Source organism: Centruroides vittatus, unplaced genomic scaffold (assembly GCF_030686945.1).
Source record: "Centruroides vittatus isolate TY-2023 unplaced genomic scaffold, ASM3068694v2 contig_545, whole genome shotgun sequence".
Lineage (NCBI taxonomy): Eukaryota > Metazoa > Arthropoda > Arachnida > Scorpiones > Buthidae > Centruroides > Centruroides vittatus.
This window is the reverse complement of record NW_027122321.1, coordinates 1,088,785-1,110,916: the sequence shown is the minus strand read 5'-3', so window position 1 is coordinate 1,110,916 and position 22,132 is coordinate 1,088,785. Positions and strand designations below refer to the sequence as shown.

At 31.8% G+C, this 22,132-nt stretch overlaps 2 protein-coding genes and 1 long non-coding RNA gene across 3 annotated transcripts; 2 read left to right on the top strand and 1 right to left on the bottom strand.

Annotated features, from left to right (window-relative positions):
* Positions 1-5,046: 5,046 nt before the first annotated feature.
* Positions 5,047-8,268, bottom strand: LOC136978514 (uncharacterized). Its single transcript, XM_067274231.1, has 2 exons — positions 6,144-8,268; positions 5,047-5,159 (listed from the first exon to the last, which is right to left on the bottom strand). The coding sequence occupies exons 1-2, from the start codon at positions 8,266-8,268 to the stop codon at positions 5,047-5,049; spliced, it is 2,238 nt and encodes a 745-aa protein (XP_067130332.1).
* Positions 8,269-8,466: 198 nt separating this feature from the next.
* On the top strand, positions 8,467-10,688 carry LOC136978513 (uncharacterized). Its single transcript, XM_067274230.1, has 2 exons — positions 8,467-9,592; positions 10,588-10,688. The coding sequence occupies exons 1-2, from the start codon at positions 8,467-8,469 to the stop codon at positions 10,686-10,688; spliced, it is 1,227 nt and encodes a 408-aa protein (XP_067130331.1).
* Positions 10,689-17,282: 6,594 nt separating this feature from the next.
* On the top strand, positions 17,283-21,347 carry LOC136978523 (uncharacterized). Its single transcript, XR_010881240.1, has 3 exons — positions 17,283-17,301; positions 19,462-19,534; positions 21,224-21,347. It is a non-coding gene; the product is annotated as an uncharacterized lncRNA (long non-coding RNA).
* The last annotated feature ends 785 nt before the right edge of the window (positions 21,348-22,132 follow it).

The following is a 22,132-nucleotide window of genomic DNA, read 5'->3' as shown; positions in this document are numbered from 1 at the left end:
ACAATTTCATTGGTCAAGTAGACACCAATTGAAAATGCGATATGATATCTTAAAAATTTAATATATATATTTTACCTAATGTTAACTCTAAGAGATTGTGCCCTTTACAGCGAAATATCAAACGGTAATCTGTCAGTCAATAAAATTTTGCGAAAAACGGATCAAACATTTAAACTCGGCACCCTCGAAAACCGCTTAAAACATATTTTGTTCAGGCGGTAACCTCGTATTATGTAATTGTCCTGTTCGAATACCACCATACCGCTGGATCCGATAGGAGGAAGGGAGTGTTGCGGAAGGGGGTCAAAGTACAGTTGAGAGTCGTTAATCCGAATCAATTGGGGACTGGGGTTGTTCGGATTAGTGATTTGTTCGGATAACCGATTATGTACGAAAAAATATTTAACCTGTCCGATGTTCAAATTTTTCTCCGTTGCGTGTCGCTTCGTGTTGAATTTTCGTCGATTTTAAGCTTAACGAAAATTTTTATAATAATAATCGAGGCTATTGAATCTTTAAAAATTATTTCTTTATTTTGTACAAACAAAATAAATATATTGAAGATTATAAAAACATGAAAATTATACGTTAGAAGCAAATCTAGTATCAAAAACGTTCGATTCAGCACGACACAGTCCGACTGAAAATCGTTCGGATAACCGGCGATTCGGATTACCGGGGTTCGGATTAACAACTCTCTACTGTATTCGACCAAAAGCAGTCATTGACCTTCCGAAAGAGACAATGGTCAACGACTTCTAATACTGGTGTATATTAAAATTTTAAAAAATGATTAGTGTTAGATAGGTTGTGATAACCCTTATGTGATCTAAGTTGCTAACCTTAACATCCGAAAGACTTTACATAAAATTTGTTTAAATAAAGAAATCCTGTTAAATGCTTGAATAATTACTTTTATATGATAATAAAGAATTTAAATTTGCCAAAAGATTGTTTAATCTACGTGAGAAGCATGTTCTCGTAAATATTGCGTTTATAGAAAAATTATCGAGCTGTAATTTGAAAAAATTGTAGACATAAATTCTGACTGTCGTTCTCTGTCTGTCCTTCTTTAATCTCAAGAAAAAAGTTAGACAGATGAAAGTTTAGACCAGATATGGAAATTAAAAGAGAAAGAGGACCAGATTATGAACTTCCTTTTGAAACGGAAGTCACGTTACTTCGATTCAAAATTTCCCCCCTAACAGTTAGATAGATGACTGACACGACTCTATTGCTTATAGGAAAAGTATGATGCACAGGGGCAAGACCATCACTAAAAGAACTGAGAACATTGTGAGCGATTATTTATTGTGTCACAACAAATAATCGCTCGTTAGAATTGGTTTGGTTTACAGTGGCATGCTGTCATTGGAAGAGGTGGAAGCGCCACTTCCCCTGTATTTTCTAAAATATAAATTTTCATATTTTAACGCAGTTTGAATTAATTAAAATTAATATTTTATTATAATTGCATTATGTATCTTATTACAAATTTCTATACTACATGTGAAATAAACGATAAGATTGCTATTGGTATATTCGAATATCAGTGGCGGAATGGAAGCGCTGTATTGACTAAACCCGGTCAGCTAACAAGCAGCCAGATTATATGCATTGGCGCATGCGCTTTACAGAGCACCAACTTCACATGGTTTAGCTGGTGGAAGCTACACACGTATAACGCCTCCAATGATTCTATCCGTGACCGGTTCTGGGTTGTTAGCCGCCTGCCTGCTAGATATTTGGCCACCCTTGCCCGATTTTGTGAATCATAAGTACAGTACATTTATAACTTAACCCGACTGATAGGAATTTACTGGTATGTTTTTTATGATAGTTCTGTACAGTTGACAGGAGTTTAAAAAAATCCATTAAAATATTTGATATTTTTATTCTGCTCTTCCAGCTTATATTACTTACGGATTTCAATGTTAAACCAATGATATTAATATTTCGTATGTCCCATCTATAACGGTATGTAAAAAAAACGTGTACAATTCTTGTACAATGTTAAAAAATTAACTATTACTTTGGCAGCATCATTTACAATCAAATTTAATGAATGAGACGTACAAGGTACAAAAAAGCTCCAGAATTTATTTTCCTTAAATTTACGATTTATATATCCGTTGTCATAAAAATTTGTCTTTCCATTTTTTTCCAAAGACTACAAATATTCAGGTACAAAGTAACTGGTTTCAACTTATTCCTACTTAAAAAATAATTACATAATTAAGAGATTAGGGAATTGGGGCATAAATAAAACCCTGCAGAAAGAGCCAGAATTTTACTTAAACAAAAGCTTAACCGAACCAATCTCTAGCCCAGTACACTGGGGACTGATTTCTTCGTAACATTAGATAATAAAGACAGAAATTTTTCCAGTTCAATGAGAGTGACTAAAAAGTTGTAAATTTTGGAAATTTTCATGGACACTGGTCCTAAAACGAATTAGTTAAAAAACAAATGACAGACAATCTACTTAGTATTAAGTTTAACATATTTAGATTTTTACACCTATGGTGAGAAACGTTTAAAATTTACAACAATCCTGTCGCGTTCTTTGAGGTACACTAGTGATGCGACAAGAGGCATTTGACATTGACCGGTATCGGCACCCTCGGGATTTGGCATGCACACACTGTCCACCTAAGTGGACAGTCTCTAATTCCATCCATTAGCCACTCGTATCGAGCTATTTGACTAAGTGGTCGTTTTAAAATTTAAAAAGTAAAGAATATTTTATGTTAAGAGGACTTTTTTAGGAAGGCCATTACAGGTTTGGCCAGGTCCCCCTGAAAAACCCCCTTGACCCGTCCGGATTTGATTCTGAGTCACCAGAGTAGTAACTGCCACCTTAACTGTTTGTCCATTCTGTTTTCCATCTTTAACATCAACAGATACTGTTATAAACCATATACCGGGCTCTGTCCTTCACCCTATTGTGCACCTGGCCGAACGTATAATGTGCCTGCTAAAACGAGGCCCTCTTAGTAACACAGAGCGGAAAGAGTTAAGTAAACATTTGCCATTAAGTGGGGAGTAACCGAGGCTACTCAGAATGCTGTATGTCCAACTTTACAGCAGAAATTTATACGAATAAACGCTGCTTTGAACTACCCTCAAAACTAATGAAAATAAACTAATAGTGACGCACGAATATGCAAGTATTCCGTTCGTTTGATAATTCGGGTAACGTAGATATTCAAGTTTTAACAGTGATCAGTAGTAGCGAGGTTGAGACCGAAGTTTTCAACGCGAAAACGTGTACGTCGGACGTTCAGCGCCGCTTTCCCGTAAGCCTAGACGTTTGACAATGGCGTTCGGAACATCTAGCACGATACCACTGACGTTCCAAACATCATTGCCAAACTTCTAGGCTTACAGGAAAGAGGCGCTGAACGTCCGATGTAACTACCTAACTTATATTTGAAACAAAATTTCATAGATATTTTTGTAATTTTCTATAATACATACGATTTTCCACGAATTCACCATTCACACTGACATTTTTTCGTAAATTTATTACTATCTTCCAATTACAATCTCTTCTCAAGTACAATCTTTTTATGCTTTCTATCGGACGATATGTGTACCACGACGTGTGTTGCAGGACGACATTTGGTCACGCTGCTATTTCGAAACCTTAGTCACAGTGTGACGTATTTCCCGAAAACTTTCGAACTCCGAACAGTCCGATGCCAACAATTTTTTTTTTCGTTTTCGGTGATATCGTAACTTTCTGAAACAAAATTACTCTTTTATTACCTTTGACCGGTGTATTCCCTACAAGTTTTTAACAGAAGAGACGTAAAATTATCGTTACCCTATTCCTTACGACGTTACGAACTGTAAACATAATTGAAATGTCGTGCACAGATAATCCCTCGTATCTGAATTATACGAAATTGAAAGCTTATTGAATATTTGTAGTAATGACTTAAATGGTTTATCGTAGAAATTTCGACGTAATAAGTGACGCGCTTGATGCGACGTAATACTCAACTAACAATACTTTACAATTGTTCTTTTTCATATTGTTTGTGGAAGAAATAAACATGATTTTTATTGTTGTTTCTCCTTAGAAAGTTTTCAGCAAAATTCTGTTTCGGTAAGTCTCACGAAGTAAGTAATCCTTTGTTTTTGTTTATGTAATTAATATTGAGTATAAATTCTAATAGAGCATCGACCCGAAACATATTTATGCCTTCAAGTTGAGATATTTATACAAATTATTGTTGAATTAAATTAGCGAGATTGATTTATAAACAGATTTTTGTTAGATTCGAGCTTCTTTTCGTTCAAATTGAGATAATTACCACTCAAATTACGAAAATGAAGGTGCGGTAAATGTGCAATAGTTTAGACAGAAATCAGTTGAAAAAATAATCTTAGTTCTCTTAACATATTTTATGTACGTTATAATTTTCTATGCAAAGTAGTTTAATTCCGAGATTTCTAAGCTATATTTCGGGTTTGATTAACAATACGAAGTATTGATTAACATATTGTTCGTATTGTTAATTAAATCATTCGTATTGTTAATCAAACACAAACGGAAAATAAAGAAAGCGTCTTCTGTAGCAACGCCTTGATTATATAATCGATATATGAAGCAAAATTCTGTCAAATATAAATAAAATAAGCAACGTTCTAATCAGTTAGGTCTAATTTCAGTATCGAAGTGGAATAAAACAGTTAAAGGAACACTATGACCAGGGTCAGTGTCATCAATTGATTTATAATTTAAGCAGAATCAATTGTGTAAGTTATCATCTTTTGTCTTATAGAACTTTTTCAAATTTTTACAAGAATATTACTTTCAGGTTAATGACGTTCAACTTGGAATTTTACTTGGCCGTTTGTCTTCCCGACGCCAGACAATAGAATCAGGATAGCATAATTCTACACCTTCTTTTCATTTATTATCGTAATATTTAATTTAAGGATTTTAATAAGTAATAATCGGGTTTTTTCCAATTCCAATTAGTATAAAAGCTTGTATTTTAGTAATATTTTACGTTTTAATTTCATAAAACATTTTCACATTATTGAAAGCTCTAGCCAGTCGTTAAGTAAAGCATGGCGCCTTTGCATCATATGCGCTACCTCGTGCATCACGTTCTGTACGCTACGCACTTTGGTTCTTTTCTGTACTAAAAAGGCAAATAATGCTCAACCTTAACCTATTTGCTACCAACGACTCACATGTCTCAGACACTGGTAAATCTTACTAGGATGCACAAAGGTCGAGAATTTTAGATATATATTTATCTATTAATTCTATAGAGATTTCACCACTAATGCAACTGTCATAGTTGAATTACTTATTGTTTTTGTCTGAATATGCATTTTTCGTTTTTTCTGCGATAATTAAAAGTGTTTTTCGTACCGTTAGAATTTCGTATTGATATTTCTGAGTTCGCTTGTGACGAGAATTCTTCGTAATCTGAAATCCATGGTAAGAAAATAATACACTTTATATCACATCTGTGATAAATGTGTCACATTAACATTTCAAAGCGGGACATATTTATCACAATGTTCTGATAATGCTTTGTTTATAATGTAATTTTTCATTCAATTCGAACTTATTTTTAGACTAAAAATTTTTTCAAGATCAAAGAAATAAAATGTTATCTGAAACCATTTTGCTTCCAGAAAGTACTCCCGAAACTGTTTTCTACTATAAATAGTCCTGATGTATTCTCAGAGTATAATAATACACAAACACCTAATTACTCGCTGAGCTTGCTGATTTCTTTATTTTCTAACGTTTTCAACCTAATTTTTATAGGTCATCTTCAGGAAAAGTGTATTACATTTCCAAATTCGAATATAAAGCTTTCGAATGCTCGCGACACTTAAAACTTTTCGAATCTTTACAAATTTTAACGGTTTAAATAATAACGGATTAAACATTAAACCAACTACAAACACATTAAAATCATTACTAATCAACAAACATAAAATAAATAAATAAATAAATAAATATTGTATCAAAAGTAGATTAAACTAGTTAAAGCTGCCATGTCCTTTCTACGGGTTTTTTAATCCCATTTCTTTTTCTATTATGTATTTCCATGCCGTTGGAAGATTATTTGCGTCTTTTGCATTTAAACATTTGTTTTCCACCTTACTCTTATATATTTCTACTTTTTCCATCCCTAACGCAATCGTAGGTGAATGGACTGCCTTTACTATTCTCGCTTCATCCCATTTTACGTTCGCTCCTTCCTCTTGTCCCATGATCGCCAAAATGGTGTTATTGTGCCCTTTTTTTACATCATATTTGTGTTCTTTTATACGTGTTGCCAAATTACGTCTAGTTACTCCAATATATTCTTTTGTTACCGCTAATTGCTCGTTCTCAAATGGAATCTTATAAACCCCCGCCTTATCCTGCATTCTCATTGCGTCCTTATCATTTCTAAGTAATCTGTATATGCTTGGTGCTCTTTTATAAATCATTTTTGTGCCTTTATATCTACATAACTCTTCTATCACTCCTTCCATTTTTCTGTCGTACGTGAACTTGCTGATCCGATCCTCTCTATTAAATCCTCTGTGTCTATGCTGTTTGTAACTCTTAATTAACCCTCCTATTACGCTCTCTTTATAACCCAACTGTTTTGCCACTTTTTTAATTCTGTCAATCTCCTTAATTTGATCTCGTACATCTGTGCAATATACGTACGCCCTTTTAATAAGCGCTTTAAACGCTGCCATCTTATATTTGAACGGATCATTAGACCACGCCGGTATATATAGGGGCGCAAGCGTTGGTTTTAAATATACTGAAGTTTGTATATCTCCCCTTCTAAATTTTATATTTATGTCCAGAAAATGGAGCTGCGTACGGCTTTTTTGTTCCATTTTTAGCTGTAACCCATGCGGATTGTCATTCATAGCAATTAAAAAATCTCCAATCTTTCGTTCATCTTTCCAAATTATCAATACGTCATCCACATATCTTTTGTACATTACAATGTACTCCTCAAATGATCTTAGGATATCTTTTTCTAGTTGACGTACTACTAACTCGCATAGGAGTCCCGACATGGGACTTCCCATCGGGACACCTTTCTTTTGCTTGTATGTCACCCCATCAAATCCAAAAAATGATTGATAGCACATCAAATCCGCAAGTCCATTCAAGTCCTCAACATGCGCCGCCAACCCTGGATTATGCTCTATCAAAAATTCAGTAAGGGCATTGAAGCATGATGTTAGATTCACGGACGGGTACATGCTTTCATAATCCATTACCGTCCCCACCTCATCGTTCATTAAAGCCAACTCCTGCAACTCCTTTACTACCTTATTCGGATCATTCGCTACATACATATTTTCCACCATCTCCTCATATATGTACTTTTTTAATCTCTTCTCCAGTATAAAGGTTGGTGCATTGCATTTTTCAACTACCGGCCGAATCTCCTTGCCCTCCTTATGTGTTTTCGCGAACGCAAATATTCGTGGCATTCGGGGGTTAGGATTATGCGATCTTTTTAAGAATGGCAGGTACGTTGAGAGTGGTGTTCTTTCAAGCCGCTTAACCTTGTTGTTCGTTGCCGTTACAATCTTTTCATCCACAATATCACATTCCGTCTTCCTAATATAATCCTTGATGGCTTCATTATACCTTTCTCTTTTCATAATTACCATTTGTTTAGTCTTATCCGCTTTTGTTAACACTAGCTGCTCTCTTGCCATCCATTCCTTTGTAAACTTCATATTTAATCTTTCTTTTCCCTTCATTTTTAGTTCCTCTTTCTTTTTTCTAAATGCCATTTTCCATCTGAAATAATCTCTTTCAACCTCGTTAAGGCCGGTCATCCCTCTTTCCAGTTCAGCTATTGCAGTTTCCCATTCGCTTTTGTCACCAGGAACATAATTGGGCCCATTCTTTAACACCTTCTCTACCTCTTTTGGTACCTCAATCTGGTCCCATAGGATGTATGGCTTTATATCTCGTATTTGCCCTTTGGGAGCCTGTTTCTTTATAATCCATGCCATCTTTCTGCAATATTTCCTTTCCAAGGTATTTTCAACCCTTTCTGTAAGCTTTACTGTTCTACCGTTGATCTCTTTTAACCATTCTGGATTTCTTTGGTATATTGTGTTTTCCAAATCAATGCACTCATTTAAAATTCCATATTTTTTGTTCTTCGTAAGTCTGATTGACCTACGTAAACATGCCTCCTGAAACCTCTTTCTTAACGTGTGGCATTCTAACGGTACTCTAATTCTGTGTATGGACATCGGAAATACCTTTTTATCCGCACATTCCTTAAGAAACCTCAATTTGCAGCCAGTCTTAACTAGTTTCAACGCAACCTTTCTGTATAAACTTAATACATGTTGGCCGAATAAGGTAGATAAAGTAGAGCGAATGATCCGAATAAGGTAGTAAAGGAGTTGCAGGAGTTGGCTTTAATGAACGATGAGGTGGGGACGGTAATGGATTATGAAAGCATGTACCCGTCCGTGAATCTAACATCATGCTTCAATGCCCTTACTGAATTTTTGATAGAGCATAATCCAGGGTTGGCGGCGCATGTTGAGGACTTGAATGGACTTGCGGATTTGATGTGCTATCAATCATTTTTTGGATTTGATGGGGTGACATACAAGCAAAAGAAAGGTGTCCCGATGGGAAGTCCCATGTCGGGACTCCTATGCGAGTTAGTAGTACGTCAACTAGAAAAAGATATCCTAAGATCATTTGAGGAGTACATTGTAATGTACAAGAGATATGTGGATGACGTATTGATAATTTGGAAAGATGAACGAAAGATTGGAGATTTTTTAATTGCTATGAATGACAATCCGCATGGGTTACAGCTAAAAATGGAACAAAAAAGCCGTACGCAGCTCCATTTTCTGGACATAAATATAAAATTTAGAAGGGGAGATATACAAACTTCAGTATATTTAAAACCAACGCTTGCGCCCCTATATATACCGGCGTGGTCTAATGATCCGTTCAAATATAAGATGGCAGCGTTTAAAGCGCTTATTAAAAGGGCGTACGTATATTGCACAGATGTACGAGATCAAATTAAGGAGATTGACAGAATTAAAAAAGTGGCAAAACAGTTGGGTTATAAAGAGAACGTAATAGGAGGGTTAATTAAGAGTTACAAACAGCATAGACACAGAGGATTTAATAGAGAGGATCGGATCAGCAAGTTCACGTACGACAGAAAAATGGAAGGAGTGATAGAAGAGTTATGTAGATATAAAGGCACAAAAATGATTTATAAAAGAGCACCAAGCATATACAGATTACTTAGAAATGATAAGGACGCAATGAGAATGCAGGATAAGGCGGGGGTTTATAAGATTCCATTTGAGAACGAGCAATTAGCGGTAACAAAAGAATATATTGGAGTAACTAGACGTAATTTGGCAACACGTATAAAAGAACACAAATATGATGTAAAAAAAGGGCACAATAACACCATTTTGGCGATCATGGGACAAGAGGAAGGAGCGAACGTAAAATGGGATGAAGCGAGAATAGTAAAGGCAGTCCATTCACCTACGATTGCGTTAGGGATGGAAAAAGTAGAAATATATAAGAGTAAGGTGGAAAACAAATGTTTAAATGCAAAAGACGCAAATAATCTTCCAACGGCATGGAAATACATAATAGAAAAAGAAATGGGATTAAAAAACCCGTAGAAAGGACATGGCAGCATTAACTAGTTTAATCTACTTTTGATACAATATTTATTTATTTATTTATTTATTTATGTTTGTTGATTAGTAATGATTTTAATGTGTTTGTAGTTGGTTTAATGTTTAATCCGTTATTATTTAAACCGTTAAAATTTGTAAAGATTCGAAAAGTTTTAAGTGTCGCGAGCATTCGAAAGCTTTATATTCGAATTTGGAAATGTAATACACTTTTCCTGAAGATGACCTATAAAAATTAGGTTGAAAACGTTAGAAAATAAAGAAATCAGCAAGCTCAGCGAGTAATTAGGTGTTTGTGTATTATTATTGGTAAATCTGCTGAGGAAGTAAGGATTGTATTCTCAGAGTTCGACCGTTTTCTACAACAGCAATGTTGATGTTTACAATAAGATTTCCTGCTGCTAGCACTTTTATGAATAACCGAAAAATGATGCCGAAACTTGTAAGCAAACTTAAAAGAAAGAATTTGAATTTTTCTATAATGATACAAGAATATTAGCATCTCGATGGATGGACAGTAAGAAGGTCGTATCATTCAGCAATTGCCACAATCCAGAAAGTACATCTGTAAGTAGGAGTCAAAAAATTGCTAAAAACGTTTACGTAGCCTGTCCAAAGGCAATTGCATTTTATAATCAATTAATGATGGGAGTAGATTTGTCTGACCAATGTGTCAGTGTCTATAACTTCGATCGTAAGGTCAAAATTTGTGGAAAAAAGATATTTTATGAACTGCTTATGATAGCAGTATTAAACACGTGGATCCTTTTCAAACAGACCAGTCGTAACTAAGATATGCCTTTGTTGAGACATTTCGTTTTTTTGGAATAAAATCTACTGGCTGTAGCAAAAGTTTAACGTATGAAATGTTCCGTGCAGCCTTCTTAATTAAGGAAAACAATGGGCAAGATATGAGATCACATTCAGTTGAAGGAAACATCAGAAGAAAGTGTGCAAGACGTTTAGAACAAAAAATTTAAAAAGAACAGCTAAATTGTGTACAATGTGTAATAACCCTAATGAAGTATGTTCTGCACCATATTATTCATAAGTCTTTTTTTATCTTAAATAAATTTGAATTTGATTCATTTGTGTCCTCGTTCTCGATAGAAGAGTGTATTGCTATTCGCTTGTACTCCAGAAGGACAGAAGGGTGATCGCTCAGCGACCGAAGAAGCCTTATAGAAGACGGCCAAAGCGAGTAAAACAGAAGAGAGGTCACGAAGCGACCAAAGCCCATTTGTGTCTTAGCATTCGTTCCTCTATGTAACTCGTGTTTCCAGAACTACTGGGATACATGCGTTTTACAGGAAAACACCAGTAGGACAAAGGGCCAGGGAGTAGAATTTCGCAAAACTTTGAACGGATTTTTTTTATTTACACATCTCATTTTTCTGTATAAAAACAGCTTCACTACACAAAAAATGGTAGCAAAAGGGTTAAGCAGTAGCGTCTCTGTTGCAATATAATAATTTTGTAGTACAGTATATATTTTCATATACAATATTTATAATTTGTAGTTATTTATATTTTAAAGATAATTTTTTATTCGTTGCTATGTTTATTTTTAAATGAAAAATCTGTATTGAAAATTTACATCCTTCAATAGGAAAGTTTGAAGAAAATGACAAAAAAATTAAATTTTCTTAGTTTATTTTGGTTTACCGAATGAATCGAATAGCAACGAATATCCAGTTTTATTCCTTGATTGTTATTCTGTCGAGCAAACGGGGTCAGTTTCTGGAAATCAAAAAACTACCACAAAATGGGTGTCGCCTTGACGTGGCTTTGTGGCTTAACGTGTGAAAATTTTATCGAAGTTCTAAAGATAATGTTTTCCACAGACTAAGAACACCCGACAGAAATTTCAAATGTTTTTAAGTACAAATTTTTTCAAGCAGTTTTTTGTCAATTACATTGAAACATAAAGCAATAAATGTGTTGAATCTATTGCTTTATTCAGGTAAAAACAGAAACACAAAATGTATTGTTCAAATTTGAGAAAGATCATGGTGATATGATTAATATTTCATATAGTACATTATAGGCATGAATTTTAATATGTTAAATATTCTACTAGAGCAAATTATTAAATGTTAGAAAAGTTGGAAACATTATTTTAGATTCATCTTATGGGGCTTATTACTTTTAAAAGAATAGCATAGTATTTCTGTAATTTTTGTTGGCCCTACCAAACTTAATTTCTGGTTAAATCACTAAATATAAACAAAATTAATTTCTACAGATATGTTTTTTATCCATTTCCACGATTATTAACGAATAAAAAGAGGAAGAAAACATCTATGTGGAGTGCCCAACAGTGGCCGAATGGATTAAACCATCGAACACCGGTCGTGGGTTCGTGCCTCGCCACTTGGCTAACCGCTTGGAGTTTTCCAGGTTTTATTCACGTTTGTAACATCTAAATAGGATTCGGTATGCCATAGAAAATCCTCTCGAGAGGTAGTACCTACTTTGACAGATCGCCCACATGTCACGTCGCTGTATACAAATAAACCGACCAATATACTCAGAAATTAAGACATTTTCAACAGTTATATGCTCGATTTAATAAATTATTTCAAGAACGATTTAAATTTGCTTAGAATTGATAAATTATTCTATGTAATTTTTAAATTAAAATAAAAAATTCTTTAAATTGTAGTATTTTTTAACGCAAGATGGCGCTAAGCGATGTTTTGGTTGGTTTTAATTAGTAGTGTAATCGTCTGCGCTTACTGCGAAGTGACACGGCATAAGAAAGGTAAGAATTTCTTTCTATAATTATTAATTAAATTATTATAAACTACAAAAAGTTACGTTTAAACATCATTAATTGCTTTGTAAATAAACTAAAAACAGATATTTAAATAATAAACGTTGATAAGAAGTATTTCAAATGAACAAACTTCATTTGATCAGAATAATTTGTTCAATGTAAAGTAATAAAGCTTGATAAATACTTTATTTAATTATTAAATTAATGAATTGCTTAACAAATTTTATATTTACAGATTGTAATTTATCAAGAAAGAGCTCAAACCCCTTTAAAAAGTTCTGAAATGGATGATGATAAACACCCGTTTTGCCTTATGGCATTAATTTTATGTACAGTACAGTACGTTTCTTTACAAAGCTATATTTTATAATAATTTTCTTTTAAAGTATATTAATACAATTGAACAATATATTGTACCAGGTATGTATATCACCGCACATTTCATTTCACCGAGTAAGTTTTTATAATTTATTTTTAATTTTAGCCCTTATATCGCGGCTAGCGATTCGGAATGTAATTGTGATATTAAAAACACATTTAGAGAAGTTAACAGTTTTATTGGCTTATCGAACAAATGAATACGAATGGACCCTAGACCAGGGATGCGCAACCTTTTTCTATGTAAGGGCCGCATTTTAAGACTTTTGAACTGATGCGGGCCGCAAACAAGAGAAAGAGGGAAAAAAATGTTGGTAAATCAAAATTATTTATTCATATATAATTATAAATTAGCATAGGTATACTTAATTTAGCTTCTGGAACTGATGTAAACGTAATATATTGGAAATATTTGGTTAAATATTCGTCACTGCTAGTTTTAAATTAGTTTCGATGTGTCTGTTAGCCGGTTTCTTGTTTTAATTTTTACTAAATTCATTGCGGGAAAAACTATTCACATACATAAGTTGTAAAAAATAACGTTTGAATTTTTGTTGCATACTTTCTTAAGCTGGGAAATTGATATATTTATTCACATTTTATGCGTCGCGGACCGCAAAATACATGAATGTGGGCTGCAGGTTGCCCATCCCTGCCCTAGACCATCACTGACGCGCAATTAACTGATTGCCCTTGGAAGTTGGCTTCTTACAGAAACACAGCTTCCCTGCCATCAAATGTCACGGCACGCCACTGTTGGTTTATTTGGTTACGGCAACGCGACGCGTGAGCGATCTGCCGAGGGTATGCATCTCCGAAGAACTTTTATGTAATGCTGGCTTCTATTTAGATTAGGGGTCTCGAAACTACGGCCCGCCGGCCGCACTGTTTCACAAATGAGCTAAAATATAATTATTTATATGGAAATATTGTAGATTGTACATGAACATACTATGTCGAAAAAATTAAAATAAGTTGTATGTAAAAATTCAAAAATTGGTCCAATCTGATTTTTGCATCTGACAATAATATAATTTTTAGGAAAATCAGTAAAATAAAAAATTCAGCGACTTTTTGCGACTTCGGATATCAGAGCGCTTTTTGTGTAAGTACAGTAGAGACTCGTTAATCGGAACCCCGGTAATTGGAATCACCGGTAATCGGAACGATTTTCAGTCGGACTGTGTCGTGCTGAATCGAACGTTTTTGATACTAGATTTACTTCTAAAGTATAATTTTCATGTTTTTATATTCTTCAATATATTTATTTTGTTTGTACAAAATAAAGAAATAATTTTTAACGATACGATAGCCTCGATTATTATTATAAAAATTTTCTTTAGGCTTAAAATAGACGAAAATTCAACACGAAGCGACATGCAACGGAGAAAAATTCAACACGAAGCGACACGCAACGGAGAAAAATTTGAACATCGGACAGGTTAATGTATTTTTTCATACATAATCGGTAATCGGAACAAATCAGTAATCTGTAGCAGCTTAGCTAATTTACTATTAATAAATTAGGTAAATATAAATAAAAATATAAATTTAACCAGTTTCCAAAATAATTCAGATCTAAATTATTAACATTGTATTATTTTCATATTTATGTTTGATTTTGTATTAATTTACGCACAAGGATAGTAAAGCAACTTTTGAAAATAAGTGATGTTCACGAAACTGGAAAAAAGATCTGTATACAAGTAAATCTGAATATTTGATTATTATTTAAATCCCTATAACTTTTAGACAAAAAATTAGAATATTCACCTAACTGAAAGTTTAGTGTACATTTTATCATGAACAACACAGAGTACGAAACTTTTTCGACACTACATAAACAGTGCTTATGTATATTTATTATATCCGTTAATCAGACAAATTAACTCAAATGTTTTTTGTTACAAATGGAAATGAAATGACAAAAAATATAATAGCAGTTTGACCATGACCAAAATTAGAATATTAGCTAAATGTGGGTTAATTTAAATATATGAAATACAACAAAATAAACTTGATATTTTGTTGCGTCACCGTTTGCCATAATTACTGGTCGCAGTCTGTCGGGCATGATGCGGATTAATACTTCACATTTGTTACTTGTGATGTAGTTCCAAATGTGTCGAATGCACGTCACTAGTTCCTCTTTAGCCTTTTACACTTTTACCAATTGGAGAGAATGAAAAGAACTTCGGATTAATTTATAGGAACCAATGAAGTCATATAAAGTGGAAGTCTATTCCATTTATATTTATAATGTTTTTTTATTGAATATATAACAAAAATTTATAGCTCACAAGAAAATCACTAAAAAATTTTACATTAGTTTAAATTTCGTATTTTATATAAAAAGTGTATAATTGTTATAATTTATTGAGCACAAAATCATACAAAATATAATAATTACATTTTAGTTATGAAAATTTGATATTCTTACTGTGAATCTAATTTAATGTTTTATTTATATAGGCCTATGTACCTTTAGTATATATACCTTAAAATATACCTGTATATACTTATACGGGTATCCCTCGCGTAACACGGTAGTTACGTTCCGAAAAAGTGTCGTGTTATGCGAATTCCCGCTATACGAAACGAAGGACAAATGCAAAACATGGGGTTAGGTTCCAAAAGTTAGCAAAAGTATACTATTCTTTTTCGAATTTATACGAATAATTACTTGCCTACGGTTAAAAAAAGTTTAATAACACTTACCCAAAAATGTTTAAATAAATTTTACTAAATACAAAGATTAGTCTATCCAAACACAGTGACAGTCTTAAATCTTAGTCTAAAAGCAACGAGAACGACCGGTTGATAGGAAAGCTACGTTAATGAAGAAAAAACTGCACTGTCAATTTTCATTAAAGTAAACCCATTATTAATTAGAAACAAAAAATGCATATACTTTTATCAATTTAACCATACTACACCAGCAGAACACAACTGAATTTCGCACTTTTATTTCAATAACTCTTATCTATTTTGTACAAATGAGTTTTGACATATTTTCTTTTTCATTATGTGTAAATTGCACACAATAATCGCGTTCTAGGAATGTTTTTAGAATAAACACGACAAAAATAATAGAGGTGACAATTAAATGTCCAGTTAAACAGGTTACTCGGATTCTATTTTTCCCGTGTAGAATTTTTAATATCAATACCAGTATATATTATCCTACAACAAATACTAGATACTGTGAAGATGTACTGTATATTAAAATGGAAAGATAAGAACACAATGAAAAAAAAACAATTAGATTGTATTAAGTAGATAATACAATCCAGATACTTCGTATTTGTCTTCCAGAGCAGTTAGCTAACACCTTAATTCAATTTCATATGGAGCGTTAATGCAAAAAATAAATTATATATTACTTGTGCATATTTTTGTCGTTTGGCTGAACAAATTAATCATCGTGACTTTCGAGAAAACGTGCTTATCATTCAAATATGTAGTACAATATTCAACACCTCATACCTCTGAATCCGGATTTAACATGTCGCTGATGCAATCTTACAATACAAACTGAAGGGCTGAATATGAGAAATATGGCCGTATAAATTAGACACTTCACATCTTGTCGAAAGCGACAAAATAAATAAAATTAGCATTTTTCACTATTTCAAATAAATTTTAATTCATATGATTTTCGATTCAGATTTTCTACATAATAGATCGAAGATTTAGAAGATTCCCTTTGTTTCAAAAATTTAATCTAGTTTGTAAGACGGTAGCTTTTGGCCTTTGTTCCGGGCCACCGGCATGAATTATTCTACAAAGAAATAAAACAAGAAAACAGGATGTGCGACATGACTAACATTTTCAAGGAAACGGAAGCGTATATGCGATCATAGAGGAATGTATGCCGAATAATTGAGGGTCGATTAGCGAGAGTCTACTGTGTATTATTATTTTAAATAATTACAAAAATGTTCTTTAGTTACAATCTTTCGTTTAATTAAAGTTCTAGCATTGAATGAAAACGTTCTGAGCAATTGGAGTTAGTTAGTGACGTAATCTGACGTAGATAAGATCGTTTGGTTTTTATTTATAAATTTCGTCTCATTTCCAGAGTCACTCATTCCGCCACGATTAGATTCGGTATTAGTTACTATGAAGACTACTATTTTATTGTTGTTTTGTTTAGTACAGTGTTTTACTTTACAGTAAGTGTTTTTCATGAAATTCTTGGAGATTTATATTATATATTGTGTACTAAATTGAATTAATTTGATTTTTAATAGAAATTTTGGAAATGGACAAGAATTCGGTAATGGACAAGAATTCAGTAATGATAGTTTTAAATATCACAGATTATTCTTTTAAAGTAAATTATTCTTATACAAGTATTTTTCACGATTTTTATCTTATAGGTTTTGACACTCCATTAGACGATGCTAGAATTGCAGAGTTAGTCCAAGAAAGAGGTATATTTTCTATTTATTTGATAACTTTAACTTACTTTATTTAAAGTAAAATTTCAATCCAGGTGGAGAAAATGTAAAATTTATTTCATATAAATATTTTAATTTCGTTTGTGGAATAGACTGAGTCTGTCAGATGTCAAGACAGCCTAAGAACACACACTGTGTATGTAAAGCCGTATTGTTCAAGAATCAATTTTAATTGCTGTACTTGTTAGGCCATTTAATTTATGCCTTCACTTTCTGGAAGTAGTTCTGACGCTCAGTATACCATTTTGAATAGCAAAAGATAAAAACTCACATTTTATTTTATTTTTTTTTTGTTTTAATGCCAATATTTGTAAATTTTACCGAGACGTAAGCCCTAAATAGGAGTCAATTTCCCGTAAAAGTCGTGCATTCCCCGTTCGGGCAGAGCGTTCACGTGTCCTGTTGCAGTAACTAAACCAATTAAATAAATTCTGTATTACATGAATTTTATGGGAATTTTAAGATTAATGCATTACTTTTTTTTATATAATATACCAATTTTAAGAATTACAAACAGAATTGGTTGTTTTGGATGTACGACTATTTTAAAGATAACACTTTAATTTTATAGTAAAAGATTAAAGCTTTCCTCCATAAATGTTTTCTGTTAAATTCCTTGTGGTAAAATCAATCATTTCAAATTATATAAACTTTCTTTTTTTAAGATAATGAATTACAAAATAATTATGAAAAACAAAATTAAATTCTGTGTTTGATGCCCACAAACACAAAGTTTAATTATTGATAAACATATATTTTTTTTATTGTTTTATATTGTTAAGAGTAGTTTTATTTTTATTAAAAAAGATATTTTCTAATATAAATAGTAATAAAATAATATATTCAGATGATAATAAAAGGACATGCTTATATTGTTTGCTATACATTGTTATAACTTTAAAAAATAAAGAGAAAAACTAAGGTGTTTTAGTTTACTCTTAAAACTTGAAAATTAAAAAACATTGTTTCAACCATTATCATTTTTTCTACATATTAAAATTAACTTGCTAATTCATTAATTACAAATGAAAAAAAAAATTGCAAAAACTTAAAATACACAATGACAAGAAAATTTCATTAAACGTATTAGTAATGTAATAGACTTACAAATTTATGATGATTATAATTAATAGTGTTTTTTTTTCTTTTTTAATGATAAGACTATGTTTAGTTTTATTTATTTAATTTTGCGTGTTTGTAGTGAAAACGGATGTAATGTCAATCCAACATTTGTTTAATTTTACAGATATTCAAGGATCTGATTATTAATATGTTATATTGAAACTGAAAATAAAGATACACAATTTATCATAAGGTTTTGTTGATAAGATTTACTTTTTACAAGTTTAATGTTACTGTAGAAAAGTACATTTTCAAGAGAAAATTATATGCACAGAAAACATTTTAATACACCGAATATTTATTTTTAAAATGTTTAAATCAATTATGGTATTCAATATTTTCAGTTATTGCAAATAGAAAAAATAGGCGATTTTATTTTCAAAAACTTTGGCTGTAACTAATTACTTAAGATATTGGCTTTTGTTAATTATTTTCAGACGAGTAACATTTTTTTTTGCCTGAGATGTGTGATTTTAGATATTGTTATAGATAAATACATAATAGTTAGATAGTTTAATTAATATATTGTAAATATCTATAACGTAATCTTTTACAATCAGTTTTGATGGAGTTGAGTACCTCAAAGTGATTCTTGTAGAATACTGGTTTACACTGGTGATAACTATTCTACCAGAATAGTATCACCAGTGTAAACCAGTTTCAAAATAAATTGCTATTATTTAAATAAGCTATTTGAATTAGATATTTTTCAATTAACTGAATATTTCTAATTGTTTATTTAAACATATTTCTAATAATTTTGTAAAAGAAAACTACATTATCCTAAATTTGGTTTACAATACATATTCACAATTGTACAAGAAACACATGAAACAAAACATTATTTGGCTGACTATTGGACAATTTGTGAACTGTTAAAATTTAGTTGCATTGAATAATTTTTACATTTAATTTTATGGTAGTTTTCTTTAGAAAATTCAATTAAGTATCGAATACGTAATCATTTATTGTTAACGAATAAACTAATGTAATTTATTTTTAATTTAATAGATTGTATTTACTTAGTTAGAACACTAAATTCTGTAAGACACTGCAGACCTGATCCTCGAGCTCCTGATATAGTGTGAGTTAATTGTTTTTTTAATGCTACTTTACAAATTAATTAATTGCATTAAATTATGGAAATTCTCCCTCTTTCGAATTGTACAAAATTTGAACGGAGAAAGTACTGTAGCAGCTTAGCTAATTTACTATTAATAAATTAGGTAAATATAAATAAAAATATAAATTTAACCAGTTTCCAAAATAATTCAGATCTAAATTATTAACATTGTATTATTTTCATATTTATGTTTGATTTTGTATTAATTTACGCACAAGGATAGTAAAGCAACTTTTGAAAATAAGTGATGTTCACGAAACTGGAAAAAAGATCTGTATACAAGTAAATCTGAATATTTGATTATTATTTAAATCCCTATAACTTTTAGACAAAAAATTAGAATATTCACCTAACTGAAAGTTTAGTGTACATTTTATCATGAACAACACAGAGTACGAAACTTTTTCGACACTACATAAACAGTGCTTATGTATATTTATTATATCCGTTAATCAGACAAATTAACTCAAATGTTTTTTGTTACAAATGGAAATGAAATGACAAAAAATATAATAGCAGTTTGACCATGACCAAAATTAGAATATTAGCTAAATGTGGGTTAATTTAAATATATGAAATACAACAAAATAAACTTGATATTTTGTTGCGTCACCGTTTGCCATAATTACTGGTCGCAGTCTGTCGGGCATGATGCGGATTAATACTTCACATTTGTTACTTGTGATGTAGTTCCAAATGTGTCGAATGCACGTCACTAGTTCCTCTTTAGAAGTTGGGCACTGTTTATTAAGTCGTCGTTTCACGATTCCCCACAAATTTTCAACGGGATTTGTCTGGGAAATTACTTGGCCAAGGCATTGCATTGCAATCTGCTGTTCTTCTAACCAACGTATCGTTGACTTCGCGATATAAGATGAGTTGTACCTACCTGTTTATTTTTAAGAGAACGTTCGATAGAAGGAGTTATCATGAAAAAGGAAATTTGCGCGTTACACATAATAATAATGCTATTTGATAAATGATAAAAAATGTATTTTAAACTCTGCCCTGCAATTAGAAAAAGTCTTTTTACAATCTCGTTAAAAGTTCAGGTAGGAAGTGGTTTACATTAAACGGAAAGTTTTCTAAATTTATAATATATAGCCCAAATCAGGTGATATTATTGTACAAAGTTAAGAATCATAGATAATACCGGATACTAAATACCGGTAAGCACACACTTATAAATACGTATTTGAGATCCTCAGGAAAAGCTTAGCTTCCGTTACATGTATCTAATAGTGCCACATAGTTAAGTGTACGAAGTACTAATAGGATAACAAGGAAATGGGTTCAACATATCAAATCAAATCATTTATAAAAGGTTTCAGGAATCGACTGGAACTCGGGCCCGAGACCTTCAAATGTCTGTAGCTCTAAATTTAAGCAGTTTTTATCTACATGAACAGTCAATAAAAACTGCTTAAATTAAATTATATTTTAAAAAGTTGATATTTTCCTATAATAACAGTGTTATGACGGGTTATTTATTTATTTATTTTTAATAGAACCTGTACCGTATCCTGTTTCCGTGACTATGTGTTTTATGACGGGTTATTTATTTATTTATTTTTAATAGAACCTGTACCGTATCCTGTTTCCGTGACTATGTGTTTTATGACGGGTTATTTATTTATTTATTTTTAATAGAACCTGTACCGTATCCTGTTTCCGTGACTATGTGTTTTATGACGGAACTACGATTAAAGATTTCAGATGCATTTATGACGGAAATGAATGGGTGGTCGATAAAGATATAATTCCGAAGAAATGCTTTGATAAAAATTTTTAAAAAAATTTGTTGTTATATTTAATAAAAATTACAAAAATTAAAAAAATATGCATTATTTAATCATAAAACTTTTTAAATTAATAATTAAAATGTATACTGTATTTGTTTTAATAAAAATATAACGTATATTTACCTTTTAGTTCAACTGAAATAATACATTCTCATTTAATTAAAAAAATACTTTCATATTTTTTAAATACAATAGGCCTACTTGACGAAAATAAATATTTGAATATTAATGAAAATAGTACCGAATTTTTCAATGTGATCCAAATTTAAAATTAAATTTTATGACTGAAATTATTTGTATCCAGACAAAAACATCTGAGATGTAAAAAGATTTCATCAAGTAAAAAGTTATGACAATTTAGACAACAGTCAAAATTTTGTTTAGGAGTTTTTCCTTCTTTACAAATAAGCTTGGCACTTATTCTGAGTAATATTTTGAATAAAATTCATTTGTTTTCATGAAATTTTACTTTTATAAGTTGTATGGCTTAATTTTATAAGCATAAAATTAAGCCATACAACTGAATTAGCTCTAAGAGAAATACCCGTGAACTTTGACTTATCGACCCGGAAGTTTGGCCAGCATCTCACTGATAACGAGAAAGGCTTAAATTTAAAATTTGGGCGTTTTAGAGCCAGCAGTTTTTCTCTACGAGCGTCTGCACTGCCGGATGAAGAAAAAGAAAAAGAAAGAAAATACAGGCAGGCCTCTACTTACGAACTTAATCCGTTCGTAACGGTCGTTCGCAAGTCGAAAA

Bases quoted from the DNA above. Each gene is read 5' to 3' on its own strand.
- LOC136978514 (XM_067274231.1), bottom strand. From the start codon at position 8,268: ATGTCCATACACAGAATTAGAGTACCGTTAGAATGCCACACGTTAAGA. The intron at 5,160-6,143 runs GTAAGGTGGAAA...TTGCCTTTTTAG, and splicing joins AAAAGTAGAAATATATAAGA to TACAGAAAAGAACCAAAGTG.
- LOC136978513 (XM_067274230.1), top strand. From the start codon at position 8,467: ATGGATTATGAAAGCATGTACCCGTCCGTGAATCTAACATCATGCTTC. The intron at 9,593-10,587 runs GTAAGGTGGAAA...TGTTCCGTGCAG, and splicing joins AAAAGTAGAAATATATAAGA to CCTTCTTAATTAAGGAAAAC.